General features: G+C 42.7%; 1 protein-coding gene and 1 long non-coding RNA gene across 2 annotated transcripts; one reads left to right on the top strand and one right to left on the bottom strand.

The window, feature by feature from the left end:
• Positions 1-5886: 5886 nt before the first annotated feature.
• LOC142150715 (uncharacterized) lies at positions 5887-11422 on the top strand. Its single transcript, XM_075205911.1, has 4 exons — positions 5887-6832; positions 7217-7425; positions 7792-8109; positions 11385-11422. Exons 1-4 carry the CDS (start codon positions 6603-6605, stop codon positions 11420-11422), a joined length of 795 nt encoding a protein of 264 aa, XP_075062012.1. The 5' UTR covers positions 5887-6602.
• Positions 11423-12096: 674 nt separating this feature from the next.
• LOC142149892 (uncharacterized) lies at positions 12097-13543 on the bottom strand. Its single transcript, XR_012690905.1, has 3 exons — positions 13430-13543; positions 12664-12760; positions 12097-12328 (listed from the first exon to the last, which is right to left on the bottom strand). It is a non-coding gene; the product is annotated as an uncharacterized LOC142149892 (long non-coding RNA).
• Positions 13544-22538: the final 8995 nt, after the last annotated feature.

The following is a 22538-nucleotide window of genomic DNA, read 5'->3' as shown; positions in this document are numbered from 1 at the left end:
CTCGACCATCTGCCAAGCGGAAAGGGGACAGGGAATACCTGTTAGTCTAGCTTGGGGTGCTAAAAACCGGAAACGCCGCCATTGGCAACGAGATAGAGAGTCAGCTATGGGAACATGTTTGGCCTGAAATGAAATGTCGAACTCTAACGAACGCAACACCAGTCTGCGCAATAAGTTAACTGCTGGCAGAGAGGGGAAGCGGTCTGACGGTTAATAGCTTGAACTACCCCGAGATTGTCACACCAGAACACTACGTTCCGGCCAGACAAACTCTTCACCCATAGCTCTAGGGACAGTACTATGGAAAACAGCTCTAGCACCAACATGTTCTTAACTAGGCCATTTATATGCCATTCCGTCGGCCAAGTAGCCGCACACCATTCCCCTTGAAAAAAGGTTCCGAAGCCGTGGGCTCCGGAAGCATCCGTGTGCAGTTCTAATTCCCTACTAGATACTGGACATTCAGGCCAAATCCGCACGCCATTAAAATCTTGCAAGAAAGTTGCCCAGATCTTAAGATCTGCCCGAATATCGGATGCTAGGCGAATCCGTGCATGAGGCCTTGTCAAGCCTGCTGTGGCCAATTGTAACTTTCTGCTAAATATCCTGCCCATAGGGATTACCCTACAAGCAAAATTCAATGTACCCAGAAGTGACTGGATGCGCCGCAGAGAGCTAGCATCTGCACTCAGAACCTCTGATATGATTGTTCGCAGTTTCTCAATCTTATCCCTGGGTAAGCGACAACATCCTACCATGGGGCCCGATTCATCAAAGTTCGCAAACGCATACGCATCTGCCTTGCATACTTTGAGTGACGTAAACCGAAATAAGCACCTCAAACAGCAAAAACACACCCCCATGTGGTCTAAGTGACGGAAATAAGCAGCGCAAACGTTAGAAAACACACCCACCTGCGGATCTTTAAACATGCTACACGCATAAGCGACGGCTCTCAACTGATTGACGACAAGCCAAGCAATGCAAACCTCACGCCCACTGTGGGAGGGACCCAACAGTTTGTTTACACACAACACAACATAAATGCCTGGGGCTTATTTTTACGACATAGCTCTCTACTCATTAATCACTGACAAATAACAATGATGTGCAACACTCTGGACGGTTGTTTTTCCTTTGCTACCAATTAACCTAATACACACTTGTCAAAAACACATTGCTCACGATCTGTGTTTAGGATTTCTTCGATTTCAAGTCGCCGTATAGTATGCAAAATGCATGCACATGGCTACATTAAAAACACATGAATAACGAATGTATTAAAATGTATGTGGTGTGAATACATCTTTGCCTTTTCAGCAAAATGAATGCATAGCATACTCTTCCATAAAGGATACACACAAGAGTGTATATACAACCTCCACACAGAGGAAGGGTTTCTGTCTGGATTACAACTCAGGAATGACTGTATGCAAATGGGGACAGCTACCCGCTACCCCAACCTGAGACATGAAAATACACAGACAACACCAACAATACAGCATGCGTGCTACACAGACACCTCACACTTAATACTACTCTACATTATTCACACAAATTACTTATAAAATACCAATATCACAGGTAGCTCACTGGTTAGCACTTTGGACTCACAACACAGCAGACATGAGTTCAAATACTGAGCATACCCATAACTAATGTGTGGACTGGAATCATTATCCTAACAAGAAATGGGACACAATGTTTTTTTTTTTTATTTTGCATTTGTTATACACGCTCAACCATATTGTAAAATATGCCCTCTGATTTATACTGTATTGAAAGTAAATATTTATTTGGAGGGAAAATCCAAGAAGCCTCACGGCCTATACTTCACATGCACAGTATTAGGTGCATGCTGACATTGAGTATTCTAAATGGACTAAGAGGGGGGGGGGGGGGGGGTGTTGTAGGTGACAGCTTCCTTGGAGGTAAATGCAACATTGTCAGCATATAGACTTTCATCTGGATCCATGGCGTACACGTTATGTCATGTACTCAGCTTTATCCAAACAGGCCGCTCTCCACACTCCAGTACCATGGTCCTTTCCCTCGCTTGCACTTCTGCCTTACACCATTGACGCCACTTCTGGGTACACTTTAGAGGTTCTCTTCAATGTGTGACTGGCTTTGCTCTGATACTTGAACGTTACCTTGGAGTATCACTACAATGACATATGTATTTGGGGGAATTGGTAACTAGCTAGAGCGTTTGACATTTTTGGATTTTATCTTGCACACAGGGCCTACAGATGCAATACCTCTTATAGGGGTGGCTTGTTCGTGGAGGGCACATGTTACTTTTGGATTACATGCAAACAGCTAAAGAAATCCTTTTGTGTTTTACAAATGATGCTATAAGCAAAACATATTTCTTCATTACTCTTTTCGGACTATTATATATACCCACATGTTGTGTAATGAGATGAATAAAGACACACACACCAAGCTTTGTTTTTTTATAAAGGTATATATTTTTAAAACGCAACAATGTTTTCAAACTATTTACATATACATCAGAGAACAAATAAATAAAATATCATCGAAATGAGGCCCAGTAGGCCAATTTAAAACGCAGGTTGCCTACAATATTCCCAATATGTACGTGGAGGCCTTCCAGGTCCTCCACAATTTGACCCATGTGGGCCATCAGTTCTGCTGCGGTGGGTGGTGGTGGAGGCCAATTGCCAGCTTCCTCAGTGGGTGCTGAAAGAAATCAGAAATTAAACATTACATACATGGATACATATTTCATCAGACAGACAGGATTTACTAGAGATGTTTACTGTTACATTACTTTCAAAACTTAGCCCTCTGGCCACAAAACCATTTGCACGCACATTAGACATTGAGAAGGCATTCGAATCAATGTACTAAATTCTGGTGAGCCACGGGGAGAGGGCCATGTACAGGGTTGTCTTATCCAGCATTATTGGCCCCAGGTCTATGCACTACATGGGCCACTACCTATACAATCACTCACAGGAATTCCAACGATTTTGGTGTATATTAGATTTTATAAACAAGTCATTAATATACTGACGAGTTGACCAGGCTAGCGGCCACATTGTTTTGCCCAATGCCCTGCGTGCCCATGTGTTAAGATGGCTATGGCTGTGGTTTGAGTGTTTAATGCGCCTAAAATGTATAGGCAGATATTATAAGTGTTCAACCTGTGGCATTTAAGGCACCATTTAATCAACATATGTCACAGCAGGGATTATGTACAAGTATAATGCACATGTCAATCTTGTATAACTATGTCCATCACTTATCGCAAATACTTACAATCTTCCAACTCCACTGCCTCTTGGCTGCCTGATGTGGAGTCCGCTAAATCCTGGGGCTCCCGGTCAGGCTGCTCCTCGTCCTCCTCCACCGCTGCTGCCACTGGCACCGGCACTGGCACCGCCTCCTCCTCCTCCTGCTCCTCCACTGCCATTGCCACTGGCACCGCCTCCTCCTCCTCCTGCGACACTGCCACTGGCACCGCCTCCTCCTCCTCCTGCGACACTGCCACTGCCACCGCCTCCTCCTCCTCCTGCGACACTGCCACTGGCACCGCCTCCTCCTCCTCCTCCGATGACAGTGGCACTGCCACCGCCACTGGCTGCTGCTCCTCCTCCTCCTCCTCCTCCTCCTCAGCTGCCTGCGCCTCGACGAATGCCCGGCGGCGTTGGCGGCGTTCCCAGCGTGCCCGGTCTGTTTGAAAAAAGGAAATATAAACAAAAGGACATGTTAACACAATCACCATTTGAAAAAAACTATTGTATTTTGACAATCAGGTGACCATACATATTTAATCAACTTTACATTGTCAGCAGGCATAAATATTTGCTACTAACAATGCAAGGAGGTAAACATGATGAACACAAAGCATTTCACATGACTTGTCAGCCCAGCACAGTGGTCTAGTGGTTAGCACGTCTGCCTCACAGCACTGGGGTCAGGAGTTCAACTCCCTGATGATAGTTACATATGTGTGGAGTTTGGAGGCTTGCTCCATATTTGCATGTGTTGTCTACCACACTCCCCAAACATACTACTGGCCGCCTAATTAGGTTTTGTTCACATTTGGCCGTAGTATGTTTTTTTCATGTAGGTGCTTTTAAGTCATCAAACTCCCTTGGCCCTGGTCAATTAGTTCTCTCTTTACAGGACCACCGAATTAGTGGATGGAGGTCAAAAAGCTTTGAATGTTGAGTATACTTTGGAAATCACCCTTTGTTGGGAGTACCTTACAGTCTAAAAGAGTCTAAATAGGCAGTTAAGTAATGATTGATTAGCTATATCTAGCACACTATCTAATCTGTTTGCATCTTATGGGAGCTTGCAAAAATCAGTCTAAACACTAAGGTGTTTTGTCTTTGAAACGTGCCTTTTAAATCTTGACCCAATAATGACAACATCTTCCACTCCAAAATGTTTTTAAGGTTAGACTAGCAAGTTACAGCACTCGGGTCAAGACTTAGAATGCCTGATTTCCTAAACCACACTTATTGGTAAAAATTGTCACACAAAAACATTTAGGGCAGTAAATGGATAGCACACAAATTTAGGACACAGGAGCCAAAGCTTATTGGGTGCACTGGAAGGGGCATGACCTTTATAGTGTGCTTGCACATTGTTATGTAGGCCATGTCAGGTGTTTAGGGTGAACATATTTACAAACATATAGGGCCTGATTCGTGAAGGATCCTTAACTTGAGAAACTTCTTATTTCAGTCTCCTGGACAAAACCATGTTACAATGCAAGGGGTGCAAATTAGTAATCTGTTTTGACCATAAATTAAATACTGACTGCTTTTTCATGTAGCACACAAATATCAACTTTAAACTTCCGTGTACAAATAATCCATCAAGTATCTGTGTGCTAAATGAAAAAACAGTCAGTATTTAACTTATGTGCAAAACAGAACACTAATTTGCACCCCTTACATTGTAACATGGTTTTGTCCAGGAGACTGAAATAAGAAGTTTCTCAAGTTAAGGATCCTTCATGAATCAGGCCCATAGAGCAAATATATATATATATGTTGACTTTTTTTTGGCGATTAGTAGAGAACTCACTTATTCTGATCTCCCTACGGAGCTCCTCCAGAAGCTGGGGCTGGCGGCGCCGGAGATCGCTCCACCGCCGTTGGAGCTGAACGGTGCTCCGCCGAATGTTGTATCGGAGGCGGAGGCGTCTGCGGACCCTTTGATAGGCCCGCACCTTCACCTCGTTGGACACATACCGTCCAGAGGGTACATTGTCCATACCCTCTGCAAGGACTCTCAGCTCACGCCTGCTGAAAATTGCAGCCCTCATTTTGGTATAATGTCTATAACACAAAATGGGGGCCTCTGCGTTCCGATTGGTTCGCTGAGCACGTATGGGCGTGCTCACGTCACACGCGGAGCTTTCACACACCTGTGTTGTGACTCTGATTGTCTCTCCCACCAAGAACATGGCGGGCGCCTGCACTGAGACGAGTACAGTGTGCTCCGCAATTAGGAAGAAGAGTGTACACCTGGTTTATTAATTCAACACTCCATTTAAACCCACCTGTGCTTTGGTCTAGTGCCTGTTCATTCGCTTTTTAGCCTGGATAGAGCACAGTCAAGATTTCATTACATTACATTTGGATGATTGGTCTAAGAAGCCAACAACAAACAGTAAGTACCAAACTAAATCAGAGATTGAAAGATTTTATTATTTTTTGTGTTCTCCTAAAGTTTTCTGCCTACAGTATGCTAAGTTCTTTTGAACCTTATCCATATTCAAGTTAGGAGGTTAGCTTTGTTTACCACATTACCTTTTCTTGCTTATAAAAATTAATTTTTTTTTTTTTTTCGCAGCCCATACCACGCATTACCCAGTTGACTATCAAAATAATTTTTGTCTTTTGTGCCAAACTTTGGAGAAAAGTAAGTATAAGAATTTATCTGAAATTTCTGGATAGTTCCAAAATATTTTTATCTCCTAATGTAGTAAACTGTTTGCTCTGCAATATGTGTGGCCGGAATGTAAAAAAAACTGCTAAGCAAAGGGCCCCTGGCCTCACATTTAACATGTAAAGTTTTCAATAGTAGCCTACAGTATGCTAAGTTCTTTTGAAACTTATCCTTGTTCAACGGCATAATAACTAGCTCATTGCATTGATGGACACATGGGTCCAAATGTATACACTTATTTTGCCCACATACCTCCACAATTGCATTTGGAGTACACACTTAAGTGTGTTGCTGGCTGATTTGTAACCAAATATTAATAATAATTACACAATATAGGGTTTGCAACTGAGTGATATCCTTCATTTTGGTGTGTTGCTAACCTGTAAACCAATGTTATGGTTTGAAAAGTGAAGAGTAGTAGTAGTAGTAGGAGAATGTTGCTATAGTATTTGACTAATATGTCAGTCAAAATGCAGTGGTCAAACTAAATGGCCGTTAAATAGACAAACCACAATGTTTATTATAATAAGGGGCATGTGTTTTAGACCTAGTTAGAAGTTTGTGAAATTGTACCTTATGTAGGGGGGGAATGTGCTTAGATTCTGTATCACCACCTGACTGTGTGCATTGCCTATAAAGACACAACTTATCTTTGAAATAGGAATATGTCTGATGCTGGCCCAAGTAATGTGGAGGCACCAGGGCTGCCAACTAGGCGTAAAAACAACTTCAAAGAGGAGGAGCTGGAGGTGCTGGTAGAAGGGGTTCTGGCGAGGTTCCACAGTGGGAACCGCCAAATAACCGGACGCGAGCGCCAAACCCATTGGCAGGAAATCACAAGGCTCATAAATGAAATATCTCCGTATGAGCGTACAAAGGTTGAAGTACAGAAAAGGTACGAATTAAAATTAAAAATAATAGCCCTATTTAACTTTACTGACTGTGTGTATTTGTCAAATAATATATATAGATATCGCTAGAGATAAATATGGATATTGTGACATAGTAGCATTAGTCACCTGTGAGGTGAAACCACCTTGTGACTCCAATGCATTTGTTGATCAGGCCCTTTGTTTTCAGAAACTAACACCATGGCCCTTGGTCACATTGACATAATATGTTTACCACATTATACGCGCTTCAAAAGAGCAAAATCTCTATTACTGTATGTGAAGGTTAAATTGTTGTGATTAGCAAACGTGCAATGTATTTGATTGAAAAATGTGTCATTTTGAGTTGAAGGTACTATGTGAGGCAATAATGTTTGTCTATTCCACAGATGGGCAGACTATAAAGGACGCCTGAAAGCGAAGCTTGTTGAGATTCACAGGCATGCTCAAGGCACTGGTGGGGGGCCTCGACTACGTACTACTTTAACACCCCTCGAGGAGCGGGCGAGGGCTGCAATAGCCCTGGTGGAGATAGTTGGGGTGGGCGACATAGACACTGGCTCTAGCCCACCCCGAACAGGAGAGGCCGCTCCACTAGGTACATGATGAGTTTGCTTTCTTAATGTCTGTAAAGCTTTGTATCTGTCTGAGTAAAAGTGTCAACTCTCAGGATGTGTGTGTGAAGGTAAACTTCAATTGCACAATGTGTTTGCCTATCACATAGTAGGAAATGACATTTACACACTGAAGACAAATGGTCTCAATATGTAGGGCTCGTCCTAAAATGTCAGACCATAAGTGGCAATGTTTGTATTTGGGGAGCGGAAAGGGCTGCTAGCACATTCAAGGGAAGCTGACACTTTACCAATGCTACATCACGCGTTGTAAGATGTTTTTGCCAATATAATATCGCACCTTACTCATTGATTCTAATTACTTTATTTTACTTATTATCTCTCTACAGCATGTGAGCAGCAGGCGCCTGCTTCACCAGTGGATGAAGAAGTTGCCCGTGATGTGGAGGAGCCTCAGCTGCCTCCAGCTGAATATGTAAGGCAGCGGACACTCGCACGCGCAGCCGAAAATCTTAAAGACGTCACTCTTGCACAGAATGTTCACCTGTCACACATATCAAGCACTGTCCAACACACGGATCAGCAAATCGACCGTCTCACTAACACACTCTCCGATTTCATGAGCACACACACCTCTTTACTGACGACACTCGCCACCAAAATGGATCATTTAAATGCTTCTGTGACAAATATTGCAACACTCCTGGGTGATATCTTGCATGTCCACTCCCAACGCACCTCCGGCACAATCCCTTCACCCAGCTCAGATTATTTGTTCGGCAGCCCCCATACCCAGTTGTCTGTCGCCTCCGCCCTCCCTGATGTGTCTGTCGCCTCCGCCCTCCCTGATGTGTCTGTCGCCTCCGCCCTCCCTGATGTGTCTGTCGCCTCCGCCCTCCCTGATGTGTCTGTCGCCTCCGCCCTCCCTGACCCCGAACTATGTCGTCTTATGTGTTTTGCCTTTGCTCGTGGCTATGGCCAATCCCCTGTTGTGCCCACTTCCCCCTCGCCTGTCGTGGCCCCATCCCCATACCCTGACCCTGCACCTTCACCTCGTCGGACACAACCCGCTTGCCTTGCCCCATTGCCTGGTTCCTCTGACTCCTCTACATCACGGGTGACAAGAAGTCGGAGTAGGGGAGCCTCCCGTCCAACCGGCTTTAAAAAAAACACGGAAAAAGTAATTTGTATTGTTTTAACCTAACAAATATAGTTTAATATATGACGAAAATATGTATATTTTTTTTTTTTATAATAAAAAAATTCCTACTACTGAAATGTCTATTTCTTTTTTTACGGCAGATTCCATAATGTTTTTTGTAATAACAATGCTTGTTATCAAGTCTAACCATAGTATAATCTCCAAACAAACTGGCTGATTCATTAACGTATTCAAACAAATATGTATCTAATATCAGTGTGCTGACCAAAACCATGCCATGGCCCTGATTGAGTAATGAACCTAGATGTCAAGGATACATATTTCTGAATGCTGCTCAAAAGCCTTTTAAAATGCAAGTGGTGCAAAATAGCAATAGGTTTAGAGCACGAAAATAAAAAAAATGTCTGTATCCTAATGTACCGCACAAATACTTGATAGCTTATTTGTACACTGAAATGTTCATGTCAGGTAGGACCTCTCCTACCCCAAAATTACATCTCCAATGACATTTTTGGTTTACATCCCCCTCCAAACTGACATGCTTTGCCCTTGCTTAGTTACTTTGCCTTACCTTTCCAGAATGAATCTGGCCCATGGTTTGCTGAAGAAGACTTAAACAAGAAGTGTATCAAGGTAAGCTTCTTAATGCTTTTGCCACAGTGTTTCTTTATTTGCCTGACTAAATAATTGCAAACACAACGTGCAACTACAGTGCCCCTTTAGAGGTAGGGCAAATCATTCTGTCAAGAAAGTATTGCATTTGCAAACTGTAACCTGACACAAAGGAGCCACAAAAGACAGGTGTTAAGGTAACCCAAATAAATTTTAATTTTTTTTTTCCCATGATGGCACAGGACAAATATTGTTAACTACTATTTTGTACAGGTAAGAATCTGTGCTAATTCTAAAAATCTAATAAGGGATTTGTATTTAAGATTAGTGCTAATGCACAGTGTGTGGTACACTCGACGTCATTTAGCATAACAGTTATTTACATGTAACCTCATGACCTTATTGCACTAAGCACATATAGGTTGGGTCTTACATTTGGATCTTAGGTGCACTTACCCCATCAGCCGCTGTCATATCACTGCTACCTGGGTGCCTTCTGGTCGTCAGCAACATTCCCGTCCTCCACAGCTCCGTTTGTAATCAAACACACACTGTTTGTTCTGCTGCATGTGCACAGGCATCTTGGATGCAGTCAGGTGATCATTCCAGATCAACCAGATTCAGCACCTGTGATCCCATTAAGTGCTCAGCCAATAGTTGCTTGGGACAAACTATTTAAAGCTGCTGCTGTGATCTGTTCATTGCCTGAACAACACACTTCTCTCCAGTGGATAGCTATTGGCCCCAGTGTTTCTGGCTGCATTACAAAATCAGTGTTTGTGTCCACATTCTCAGACTGCTCATTCCCCTGCTAGATTGGACAATCAGCAAGAACATGAGCAGGAAGATCATCCAGGCTGCTCTGTTCAGATTCAGACCTGCTGCAGGTAATCCCAAGGGTCCCTGATTCGGATCAAGAAATACAGACTAACGTGACAGTTTGACACACTATAAGGGTGTATGTAGTGCTGTGTGTCTGACTAATCATGTAAGACGCAAATGAAAAAGCTTGGAGTATAGATATGGTTTGGTCAGGCAAAGAAGCACACTCTGTAATACAAGTAAGTAGACTCCAAGAGGTAGTTTGTCCACCAAACTCCTCTATCCTGTAAAGGCTTTTCCAAACTCTATGATCTGATCCCCCCAATCCATGATAGTTTAAACCAATCTGGAACCTTGAATACATTATTATAACAAACAGACCCTAGAGTTTCTTACGTAATGTACACTGATACATTCATTGTTAAAGTGGGCACGTCACTTGGATTTGGCTCCCTTCCAGTTTTGGAAAACATTTATGCAAGGCCAAGCAATTTTATATAACGGGCAACATATCATGTGAAGCTTGGTATGTTGTGATTTCTTGCCAATACAGACACAGGTACCCATTGCACACGTTCACCCTCTATAAGCCCAAAAAAATGGATGCCTCACCTAACAATGTAAACATCAACAATATCTACCAGACATTAATCCCTCAAAATACTGTGTGCTCGGCCCAACACTCTTGGATTAGATCAGGGGTGGGCAAACCTGTCCTCAAGGGCCATATCCAGTTCATGTTTTTAGGATTTCTGTCTGTAGAAACAGGTGGGATAATTACTGACCCAGCCAAATAGATTAACTCAGCTGTACATGATTAAAGAAATCCTAAAAACATGAACTGGATATGGCCCTTGAGGACAGGTTTGCCCACCCCTGGATTAGATGGTGGTAAAGGAATTTGAACATGGAGCCATAATCCTAAAGGGAGGATATCTGTACATTAAGGCTTTGTACTTCCCTTGCCCAAGGCATGGACAAATGCTGCAAATTATTGTTAACATTGACTAGCATGTTTAAACAGACATAGGTGGTATTACGACACACACTTTGAAGAGAAACAAAAGGTGGAATGTTAATTTGTCACTACTTTCCACTTTCAGAGGGCAAGCTACATGAAAATGGTATTGAGACTAAATTTCACATTTCTACACCACAATAACATTGGAGACCTGCATTATCAGGTTCAGCAAACATATCAAGTGACTGCTGCCTAACAATGGGTAATCAGACTAATGTAACTAGTTCTCATGTGGAGTAACTATGGTGGCTGTAAGTTTACATATAGCTGCCTTGACCAATTAGCAAACTAGGGGCCTGATTCATTAAGGATCTTATCTGTCATTTTTTGCTTATCTTAAGCTAATCCACTCTGTTCATGCTCAGAAAAAGGAGATAAGAAGCAAAAGCCACTGCATAAGTGACAAATTTCTTACGCTAGGATGAAAATCCATCTTTGTTTCACTCTTATCTCCCCGTTTCTTCATAACAATAAGCATCTTACCTTTTGCACAAGATAAGATTTCTAATGATACAGGCCCTAGGTGATGGTATTATGGCCTTGTAGCAAGACTCCACTAGCTTAGTGCCCTAATGCATTCCCCATAATTGTTAGTGTGGGGTTTGTGTCTGGCATGTGGGTGTTGGAACACTTTGAAACAAAGTGCCACTAGCACAAGCGAAAAATATTGTTATCCCATTTGGCCAAGGGCCAAAAGTTGGTAGTGTGTGACCTGACACTAACATTTTTGCTTTCTTTATATACATTTACCTGTAATGTGATGCCTATATTCCTACGCACATCACATGTTCGCTCTAAAAGCTGAAAGTGTCCAAACAATTTACTACTAAGCACCAAACACATACAAACCTCCACACTATAGACATTTTCTAAAACTATACATTTACCCCATTGAGCGTGTTTGTAAGCTATGGTGTATCTGTGGCAAAGGAGAAAATAACCACACCTAGATTTCATATATTCATTTAAAATAAAACCTGTTCCACAATAGTTTTGAAAGCACTACACATGGATTTATGGGTATTAAAATATTAATCAGTGCACTGTAGTAATGGTACAAAATGGTATGACAACTGATTGCTGACACATTTGCAGCATAGGCTAGATTTATTACATATATGAATTCAAATGTGCTGACAAAAACAAAGCAAACAAGGTAATGGTCTGTGTGTGTAAAAATTCCTTGGATTAAGAGATGACAATCTGGCCAGACTGAAGAGAGACATAAGCAGGCTTGGAGCTCTGGAGAAATTCAACAACATGTAGTGAGACACGAATTGCACAAATCCAAAATCCACGCCAACACACCCTGTTGAACGAAAGGCAACAAATTAATATGGCAATATTAGGTCAGACAACTTGCATTTTGATATCAAGAGATTGAGCAATGTATTGGCATGTGTAAAAAAGCCAGTAATATTATAGTGTATAATAATGGCTTGTGTGTTTGGACTATACCTAGGATTCTGAATGCACTATTTGACTTAATTTGAAACACCAAACCCATATGTTACATAGCTAGCATCTGCCCATATGTTTTGTTTGTGCAACCACACATTGCAGGCTTAGTAACGACGACATTATTGTATGGAGCACACTCACTGGCCAATCACATTTTAGTGCAGATAGCACTATACTACTTACATTTGAAAACACCCTTCACCATGGCAACATCCACCAACTCCAAAAGGAAGTGCAATGGCAGAAAAGCCAGCACTGCAGGCCAAGTGTAATCTAAAGGCTGTAGATATAAGAAAAACAAATAAAGTGTCAATAATGTGCACTCCTCAACACTATATGTGCTGATCAATAAACTGTAGAAAAACCAAACCAATTATGTTGCCACATTAGGCTGTTGATTTAAACTACCCCATTAACGTGCATTTAGCTAAAGACATTAAGGCTAAACTTGGAGGCATGAAGCTATACTTTCTACACACATTGTAAAGGTAAAATACAGGTAGCCATGGTTTTTCCCCTATTATTACACATATAAACCATTTCAGTAACACACCAGACCATGTCTATTCATATTCCCATTTTGAATAACCATACCTTAGATAATCAACCGTTGACTAAGCTTGCACATGATTTGACCACTGATCTTTTAAATGTGAAGATATTTATGTTTTGTTCCAAAAAAAATAAAAATACATACAACATTGACCCCTTACATTGTAACATGCTTTGTCCACTAGAACATTTACTTATTTTTTATCCTTTGCTCTCCTTAATGACTCAAGCACAGAGTGTTAATGTGTCTTTAAGGTAGGGTCTGAAAAACCACACTTCAAATAAAAGGTATTAGAAAAAGAAAAGAGAAAAAAAAACAAAAAACAGTATGGACATTCTTAATGCAAAGTATTTTAACAAGGGGTATGTAATAAAACAATATCTGGTTTCTACTTACCACACACAGACAAATGTGGAATGTCAATAAGCAATCACTAGACACCCAAAAAACACAATCCAGGACCAAGATCTGTGGAGGGGAGGGTAAACAGGTACAAAATAAATCAATATAGATGGATAGTCTTTATGTGTCACTACAGTCGAGAGGTATCTATGCAGAGACACATCCCAAGTCTACACAGTTGCCTCAATATTCAAACTCTGCAGCTAATTAAAGACTTTTCCACTAACCTTCAACATAAAATTCTTAACCATTATGACCTTTCAGCATAATTTTCTATCTGTATCTCACCAATATCTTTCCCTACAAATAAACATGAGTGTTGAGCAAGGTACAGCAATAAACTGCAGAGATTATGAAACATTTCACCATTAAGGGCTACTTACCCAGAATTGTGAATCTCCCAACAACACAGAAGGCCAAGCAAGGTCTTTTTAAGTAACACTGTAATTAGTGAATTAAATGCAGGTGAGTAGGCTGGAGAGTATGCCGGACACGTCATTAGGAGCACGCAGGTGCGTTCTAATTAGCCAAGTGTGGTTTTGTGTAAAAGTGACCTGACATGTGAGCAACGTTTATTTTCTGTAGGTAAGTAGAGATTATAACGATTATTACAGATGTCATTAATGAGCTAAGCTGTTAGTGTTGTGGCAATAGTATGGGTAAAATAGTTTTAAGTACAATTCTATGAGGTATTATTCATTTGCATGTGCTACATTTAGATGTGCCACGATAGTGTAGTGGTTATGTATTTCACCCCCCAATACTAAGTGCAGAAGTTCGAGGCCCCAGGTCAACCCTAAGCACCACGTGAGTTAATAAATCACATTATTAAGCATACTCCTAAAAGTAAAAAACTATATGCAACTGCTTGTATTTAGCGTAAGATTCGCAAACGCGCTTAATTCGCGTTTGTTTGGTGACGTTTTTGCAGCTCCTGCTGCTTTAGTAAAACAGTGTTTTTATTAATGTGTGTGTTTATCTAGGGTTAATATTTTAATACCACGTTATCCATCATGCTGTTCATATTAATTGCAACATGGCCAATTTATCAGGTCTAAGACAGTCATTCAGCTGTGCTAACTAGTTAATGTGCAGTTTGGTGTTGGTGTTTCAATGTGAAGTATAAGTCAGTGAATAAAGAAATGAGCTTGCAACAACAAGGTAATGAGTTTGAACCCTGAATGATGCGTGTATGTGGCTAACCTTGGTATATTTACAAGTTTGAGGGTATTTATTCCACTCTGTGACTTAGTATATGTTTTGGTGTGTAAGGTGGCTATATGTAATGTTCAACAGTGTTATCAGCTACAACACAGCAAAGCAGTTGTTGGCAAAGACTTTGGATTTCAAAGACATGTGAATTCTGTACTGGCAACAGTGGAAAAAGCTAAGTGCTCCACCAAATCAAATTGTAGAAATGGGAGCAATAAATGTTCTATTTTTGATTTGTATTTATCAACATGGATATATTTCGATATGCATAAATTGTGACTCTGCATGCACCAAATCTTTCTGGGTATAATATTTCCAAGTATTGGCATTTTTCCCCATGTTTTAAGGGAAACAACTTATGCTAGAAGTTGCTGGTCATCTTTAATTTGTATTCTATTCCCTTGACATCACCACTTGTACAGTGGTGTAGCAGTTAGACAATCCACCTTGCCAGCTTGCTACGTGGGTTCGAGTCCTCACCAGCCCTCGGCTCTTAGGGATCATTAATATCCTTAGACAATTTGTGTTGCTGTTAAAAGTGTCCCTGTGGTAATAGTACGCTTGTTTTAAATTTGCATAAATCATGTGTGTAAAACCCTAAAATATATTTTCGAGTTATTATATGTCTATTAATATTATTTGTTCTTGCAAACGCACCATCACCAACTGTCAAATCAGGCATGTAACATATTGAGACTAATGATATTGGTAATTGTTCAGAATGGTTGGAGATTTATCATAAAAATTTATGACAAAGTCTATTGTTTGGGAGACATTTTACATAAAATGAAATAATTACCCATGCAGTGTGCACAACAATTCCGGCAGCCGGAATGAATGTGAAATGCACTGAGGCAACCATTCCGGCAGTGGAATGAATGTGGAATGCACTGAGGCAACCATTCCGGCAGTGGAATGAATGTGGAATGCACTGAGGCAACCATTCCGGCAGCCGGAATGAATGTGGAATGCACTGAGGCAACCATTCTGGCAGTGGAATGAATGTGGAATGCACTGAGGCAACCATTCTGGCAGTGGAATGAATGTGGAATGCACTGAGGCAACCATTCCGGCAGTGGAATGAATGTGGAATGCACTGAGGCAACCATTCCGGCAGTGGAATGAATGTGGAATGCACTGAGGCAACCATTCCGGCAGCCGGAATGCACTGTGACCTGGATTCTCCCCATAATGCTGAGAAGATATGTGGCTGGCAGTGTACAGGCCTATAAAAGGCAGTCCTCTTTACTGAAGAGGCAGTAAGCAGCAGAGGGCGCTATTTCCAGCTAACTAATTCCGGCATTCCGGCAGTTCCGGATTGAGGCCAAAGGGCCAAAATAACATCAAACATGTTGCACTTGCGAATTGCATTGATTAGAAAGGGGTATGTAAAGCAAAAAAAGCTTAATTTACACAAACATACTAATGGAACATTTGTAAGATATGTAAAAGCTCAATAAAAAAAAATTGCCACAAGCAGTCTGTATTGATATGTATGTATGTTGTGCATATTTCGTTTTGCATTTTAAACGCAAAAGATGCTCCTAAAGGCGTTTAATAGTGGTTTTAGCTAGCTGTATTGGAGTTAAACATGACCCTGGCCTTCCTTAACTTTTGTGAAAGATTTGAGACAGGAGTGACGTCAGTTTCACTCATCTGGGCAGAGGGAACGCCTACTATTCTCAAGTGAAAAAGCATAACGCCTACTTTACTCAAGTACTATCTCATCTCCGCCCAGTCCGCGCCTACTCTCCGCCCATTCCCACCCATATGTTCTCAAGTGGTCAGCAGTCATCTCAAATCTATTTGCGTTGGAGTTTGAGATTGAGTCGCCTTTTGAGAGCTGTATCTGCCGTGCTTGAGTAGCGTATGTAGTGTTTTGCGCTGCTTAAGCGTCGTTTCGCGCATGCGCAGAGCCATTTAGCAGATGCGTATGCGTTTGCGAATTTTGATGAATCGGGCCCATGGTGTCTATCTCTATTCCCAGAAATGATAAGCAGGTGGCGGGACCCTCTGTTTTGTCATGGGCAATAGGAACTCCCATAACAGCAAAAAGAGCTTTTGCTGCAAACAAAACTTCAGAGCAAACAAGGGATGAACCTGGGCCTACAAACAAAAAATCGTCTAAATAGTGTGCTACCCCCACGTGGCCCGTTCCTGCTTGTATACACCAATGCAGGAAGGAGCTGAAGCACTCAAAAAACGAACATGACACCGAACAGCCCATAGGAAGACAGCGATCAATATAAAAGCCGTCTTGGAATTTGAAGCCCATGAATCTAAAAGATTCTGGGTGAAGCAGGAGAAGTCTAAAAGCAGACTCGATGTCCAGCTTAGCTAGAAGTGCGCCTTTCCCATAAGATCTCACTAGGGCCAAAGCTTCCTCGAAAGACTGGTAAATTACCGAGCTGTGGTGAGCATCTATGGCGTCGTTTACCGACGAACCGATGGGGTGGGACAGGTGCTGAATTAACCGGTATTTACCCTCAGCTTTCTTAGGCACTACTCCTATAGGGGATAAGATTAAGTTCGCCAACGGAGGAGACAGAAAAGGACCCTGCATCCTTCCTAAGGCCACTTCTTTATTGACCTTTTCGAGTACTACTTCTGGCAAGACCGACGCCGACTTCAAATTCCGGCCATCCCCGGACCGTACCGGCCCGGATATGGGAAGCCTAAAACCTACAGTGAAACCTTCTTTCAGAAACTTGGCTTGTGCGGCATCAGGAAAGAAACCAAGCCATCTGACCAACACATCTAACTTAATGGGCGATGGGGCCTTGCCCAGTGGGTCCCGACATGCCTCGCCCCCTTCCTGCACCTGGAGCATTCCTGGTGCATTCCCGCACTGGGTGCGGGCCTCTACAGATCGCACAGGCGTGCCTATACCTGCAGTTGTCCCCCCTGTTGCAGGTGGAATTATTGAATGCAAAACATCTTTTCTGCTTACGGCCGGGGGCTCCACGCCCCCCTCCTCCTGGAAACCTGACACTTGGCCGTTGCTCCTCACTCTGAGGTCGCATTAGTTTCGACCACGTTTCAACATCCTTGCATTCAAAGGAAATACGCTTCATCCCGTTGGCTTTTTCCCTGAAACTCTCGTCATACCTACGCCATATTGTAGGCCCATCATTGACTACCACCTCCGTTATGAGGTGCAGGTAGCGCCATATGTCTACCAGCGCCTCGGGTCTGGTTTCCAAGTAACAGGCTGCGAATACACAGAAGCCTAACAACCAGTTATGGAATGACCGGTAAGCTTCCTCACCTATTCCCCCTCTACTACACGCAGCTGTCAACTGCTTTTTGGATTGTTTTGTTAAGGCAAACATATCCACCAGGAATCCTTTGTTGATCCTGTCCCTCACACATGGTCTCACACCTGTCAGTAGCGCCGTATTGTCACACAACACCATTAAGGCCCTATTATCCCTAGTAGCACCACTACCAACACCCCGGGTTTGTGGATGATCCAAAGGCAAGCTAACCGGATAGGGAGCGGGGCTATGAATGTGACCTACCGGAGGGGAAGTATCCTGCCTCCACGAAAAGTTTGCTCCGATCTGCGGCAGGCTTACCCTTTTTATTGCCCTTTCGGCGAATGGAGGCACCAGTGGCCTCTTGAGCCTGTGCACTCAGAGCGCCTGCGGCGGCGAGAGGCTCCCCTCCCCCGCTGACAGGCTCACCCACCATTCTTTCTGTCATAACCAAAGGCTCTTGGCTAACAGGGCTCCTAATGCCCCCTGGTGAAACCCCATCCAGTAAGCCTGCTGTGGTGTGAGGGTCCCCCCCCACCACTCACAGGCTCCACATTGCCCTCACTGACAGGGTTAAAATTCCCCCCTGAGCCTGCAGCGGTGAGAGGCTCCCCTCCACCGCTGACAGGCACTTCTAAACCCACTGTAATAATACCAAGCTGACCGGAGCTCCTAATGAGCTCTGGTGACATCATCCCTCCAGAGCCTGCAGCGGTGAGCGGCTCCCCGCCACCGCTGACAGGCGCTGCCACTTCAGAGGCTTATGCCCTCTTGTTCCCCCTGGCTACCTGAACTCCTAGCAAGCTCAGGCACCGACATAGGCCCAGCACCTACGGCGGTGAGAGGCTCCCCTCCACCGCTCGCAGGCACTTGTTGAAATTTTAAAATGGCCGCCGCGGCGGCTCCGGGGGGGGCGGGGCTACCGCCCGCACATCAGAAATACTATCTGGGCTCTCTTGGAAGCGGGCTGGGGTACCTACACTACGGCGGGGACGGGACATAGTGGCCAAATTTAAACTATACTACTGTGGGACTGGGTGCTACAGAGCTGGGCAGCGAGATGGGGTTGGGAGGGGGCGGGGGGGAGAGTTGGATAAACGGGCTGTGGAACGGGAGAACTAAAGGAGGCAGAGGAGGAAAGAAGAATTAGTTAGGGGAGAATAAAGCCCAAGTGAGGGAAAGAGAGAGAAGAGCAAGAGAGAAAAACAATGAAACAAATGACAGAACAAGTAATGTATGGTACTCAGCCTGACTGCACAGCCACTGTCTCCTTATCTGGCATCCAGGACAAGAGAGAGCCAGCCCCCATCTCCCATGTAATTTATGCCCTCCTGTGAAACCACTCCCCCAGGAGTGATAGGCTGGCTGACACCAAATGTTTAACCCCTAATGCAGTGCTGATGAAATATAGCACAAAATTTTAATTGCCCTCAGCTTAGGGCTTCACTTAAACTTCTCCTCATACCAGTCTTACTTTGCTAAGCAACTCTTCCTGGTGTGTCTCCTCTGGGTCCTAGTGCATGGGCCATACATTCAGTCACTGGGAGGTGTGAATAACACCAGAGAGGGTATTACATTAAAAAGCCAAATCAGCAAACATCAACAAATGTCATTTGTCAACCACCTTTTAAAAGTCACCATCAGTTAATGTGTATTATATTTTCAAGGGAATATTTCAAACCAGCTATGGCTACATAAACACCACTGCTGGAAGTATTGGACAGAGAGAACAATCATAGCAGTCTTGCTTTGCAAGCAGGATAAAAACATTAATTGATCTGAATCGCAGCAAAAATAATTTCATTCACACAACAATATAATCTCCTATGTCATAGTAACATAGAAACTGACAGCAGATAAGAACCGCTTGGGCCATCTAGTCTGCCCATTGTTTTATTAACCTATGTTAACCCTAAACCTTATTTAATCCCTTATTCTTTATAAGGATATTCTTATGTCTATACCAAGCATGTTTATACTGCTCTACTGTTTTAGCCTCTACCACCTCTGATGGGAGGCTATTCCACTTATCCACTTCTCTTTCAGTGAAGTAGTTTTTCCTCAGATTTCCTCTGAACCTACTTCCCCCCAGTGTTAGTGCATGACCTTGTGTTCTAATACTTCTCTTCCTTTGAAGAATGTTTCCCTCATGTACCTTGTTCAAACCCTTGATATATTTGAAAGTTTCTATCATGTCCCCCCTTTCCCTTCTCTGCTCCAAACTATACATATTAAGTTATTTTAGTCTTTCTGGGTAAGTTTTGTGATGTAGGCCATGCACCATTTTAGTTGCCCTTCTTTGTAGTTTCTAATGTATTTATATCCTTCTGGAGATATGGCCTCCAGAATTGAACACAGTATTCCAGAAGAGGCCGTACCAATGACCTATACAGTGTCAGTATTACTTTTTTCTTTCTGCTACTAACTACTCTCCCTATGCAACCAAGCACCTGACTTGCCTTCCTCGTTGCTTTGTTGCATTGCTTACCTGCCTTTAAATAACTTGAAATAGTGACTCCTAAATCCATTTCCTCCTCAGTAGTTTCCATTATAGTGCCATTAATACTATATTTAGGCTTTGGGCTTTTGAGACCCAAGTGCATGATTTTGCATTTTTTGGCATTAAACTGTAGTTGCCACTCTCTGGACCATTTCTAGTCTACCTAGATTATCAATCATTTGTTTTACCCCTCCTAGTGTGTCTAGGATATATCTTTGAGTCATCTGAAAAAAAGGCATACTTTCCCTTCAATACCATTTGCAATGTCTCCAATAAAGATATTATAAAGCACTGGTCCAAGTACAGATCCTTGGGCTACTCCACTGGTAGCCTTTCCCTTCTGCGAATGTACTCCATTTACTATAACTCTCTGTTTTCTAACCTGCAACCAAGATCTTATCCATTCCACTATCTTTGAATCAAATCCAAATCTTTCAAGTTTATTTAACAGTCTGCGATGTGGGACAGTGTCAAAATCCTTACTAGAATCTAGATAAGCTACATCTACAGCCCCTCCTTGATCTATTACTTTTGTTACCCAGTCAAAAAAGTAAATAAGATTTGTTTGACACGATCTCCCCCCAGTAAATCCAAGCTGTTGGGATCCTGTAAATTACTGGATTTGAGATATTCTACAACTCTTTCTTTTAAGAGTGTTTCCATTAATTTCCCTACTACTGATGTAAGGCTCACTGGTCTGTAGTTGCTCGCCTCTTCCTTGCTTCCACTTTTGTGTAGTGGGACTACATTTGCTCTTTTCCAGTCCTCTGGATAGATGTTCCTATATAGCCTCATATAACTTCATATAGTATATGGTAGCATATAAGGCTGAATGATATACCCACATACTGTTGTATTGCCCTCCACCCATGGCCCAAGGAAGTCGTCTCTCTTAAGGTCCATGTCAGCTTGGTTCTCTTTGTAACGGTGCTGGCAGTGCACAGCGCAACACCTTTCCTCTTACCTCCTCTAACGTATGACTCAGCAGAACTGTATATAGGGCCACAGAAATGGTCATGCCATGCACTGTTTAAGAGTAAACAAGCACTTCCATTGTACAACTGCTTTATTTTATGTAAAGTAGTTTCAAAATAAGTTGGACCTTATTATCCCCTTGATATACAAAGGGGATAATGAGGCCCAGTACTAACAGTAGTAATAACAAGTACCAACCCCCTTTTCAAGATATATTTCTTCAGGAGTCTGCATTTTGCTGCACATCACACTGACTTCACAATAGGAAAGTGTTATGTCCAGGTCAGTACTCAGTAGAGATGCTTGAACGGTTCAATTTTCAAACCAGTTTGACAAAATGGTGCTAATAGTTGAAAATCTTAATTTCTTGAATTCTAGAAAAAAAATTGAAAATCAAACAAGTTCATGATCAAGCCTGCTTGTGCACATTTCAGTTACCGTATATACTCGTGTATAAGCCGAGTTTTTCAGCATACTTTTGTATGCTGAAAAAGGCCACTCGGCTTATACACGGGTGAACTTACCTGGTGTCTGGTCCCTCGGCTTCAACTTCTGCATATGCGTTCCAACACAGGAAGTTCGGCATTTGGAACGCAAACTTGCGTTCCAAATGCCGAACTTCCTGTTGTTGGAACGCATATGCGTTCCACTGCCGGGTAAGTGAAAAAAAAATCTCTCTCTGTCTCTCTCTCTCTCTGTCTCTCTCTCTCTCTCTCTGTCTCTCTCTGTCTCTCTGTCTCTCTCTGTCTCTCTGTCTCTCTCTGTCTCTCTGTCTCTCTCTCTCTCTGTCTCTCTGTCTCTCTCTCTCTCTGTCTCTCTGTCTCTCTCTCTCTCTCTGTCTCTCTCTCTCTCTGTCTCTCTCTCTCTCTCTGTCTCTCTCTCTCTCTGTCTCTCTCTCTCTCTGTCTCTCTCTCTCTCTGTCTCTCTCTCTCTCTGTCTCTCTCTCTCTCTGTCTCTCTCTCTCTCTCTCTCTCTCTCTCTCTCTCTCCTTTATTTAGGTTAGGTTTTTAAATTAGCGCTCTTTTCCACCCTAGGCTTATACTCGAGTCAATAAGTTTTCCCAGTTTTATGAAGTAAAATTAGGTGCCTCGGCTTATATTCGGGTCGACTTATACTCGAGTATATATGAAATATTGTGGTGGTGTTTTTTTTATTGCGA

This window comes from Mixophyes fleayi, chromosome 4 (genome assembly GCF_038048845.1).
Source record: "Mixophyes fleayi isolate aMixFle1 chromosome 4, aMixFle1.hap1, whole genome shotgun sequence".
In the NCBI taxonomy this organism is placed as follows: Eukaryota; Metazoa; Chordata; class Amphibia; order Anura; family Limnodynastidae; genus Mixophyes; species Mixophyes fleayi.
The sequence above is the reverse complement of the archived record's forward strand: the minus strand, read 5'-3'. Positions and strand labels throughout refer to the sequence as shown.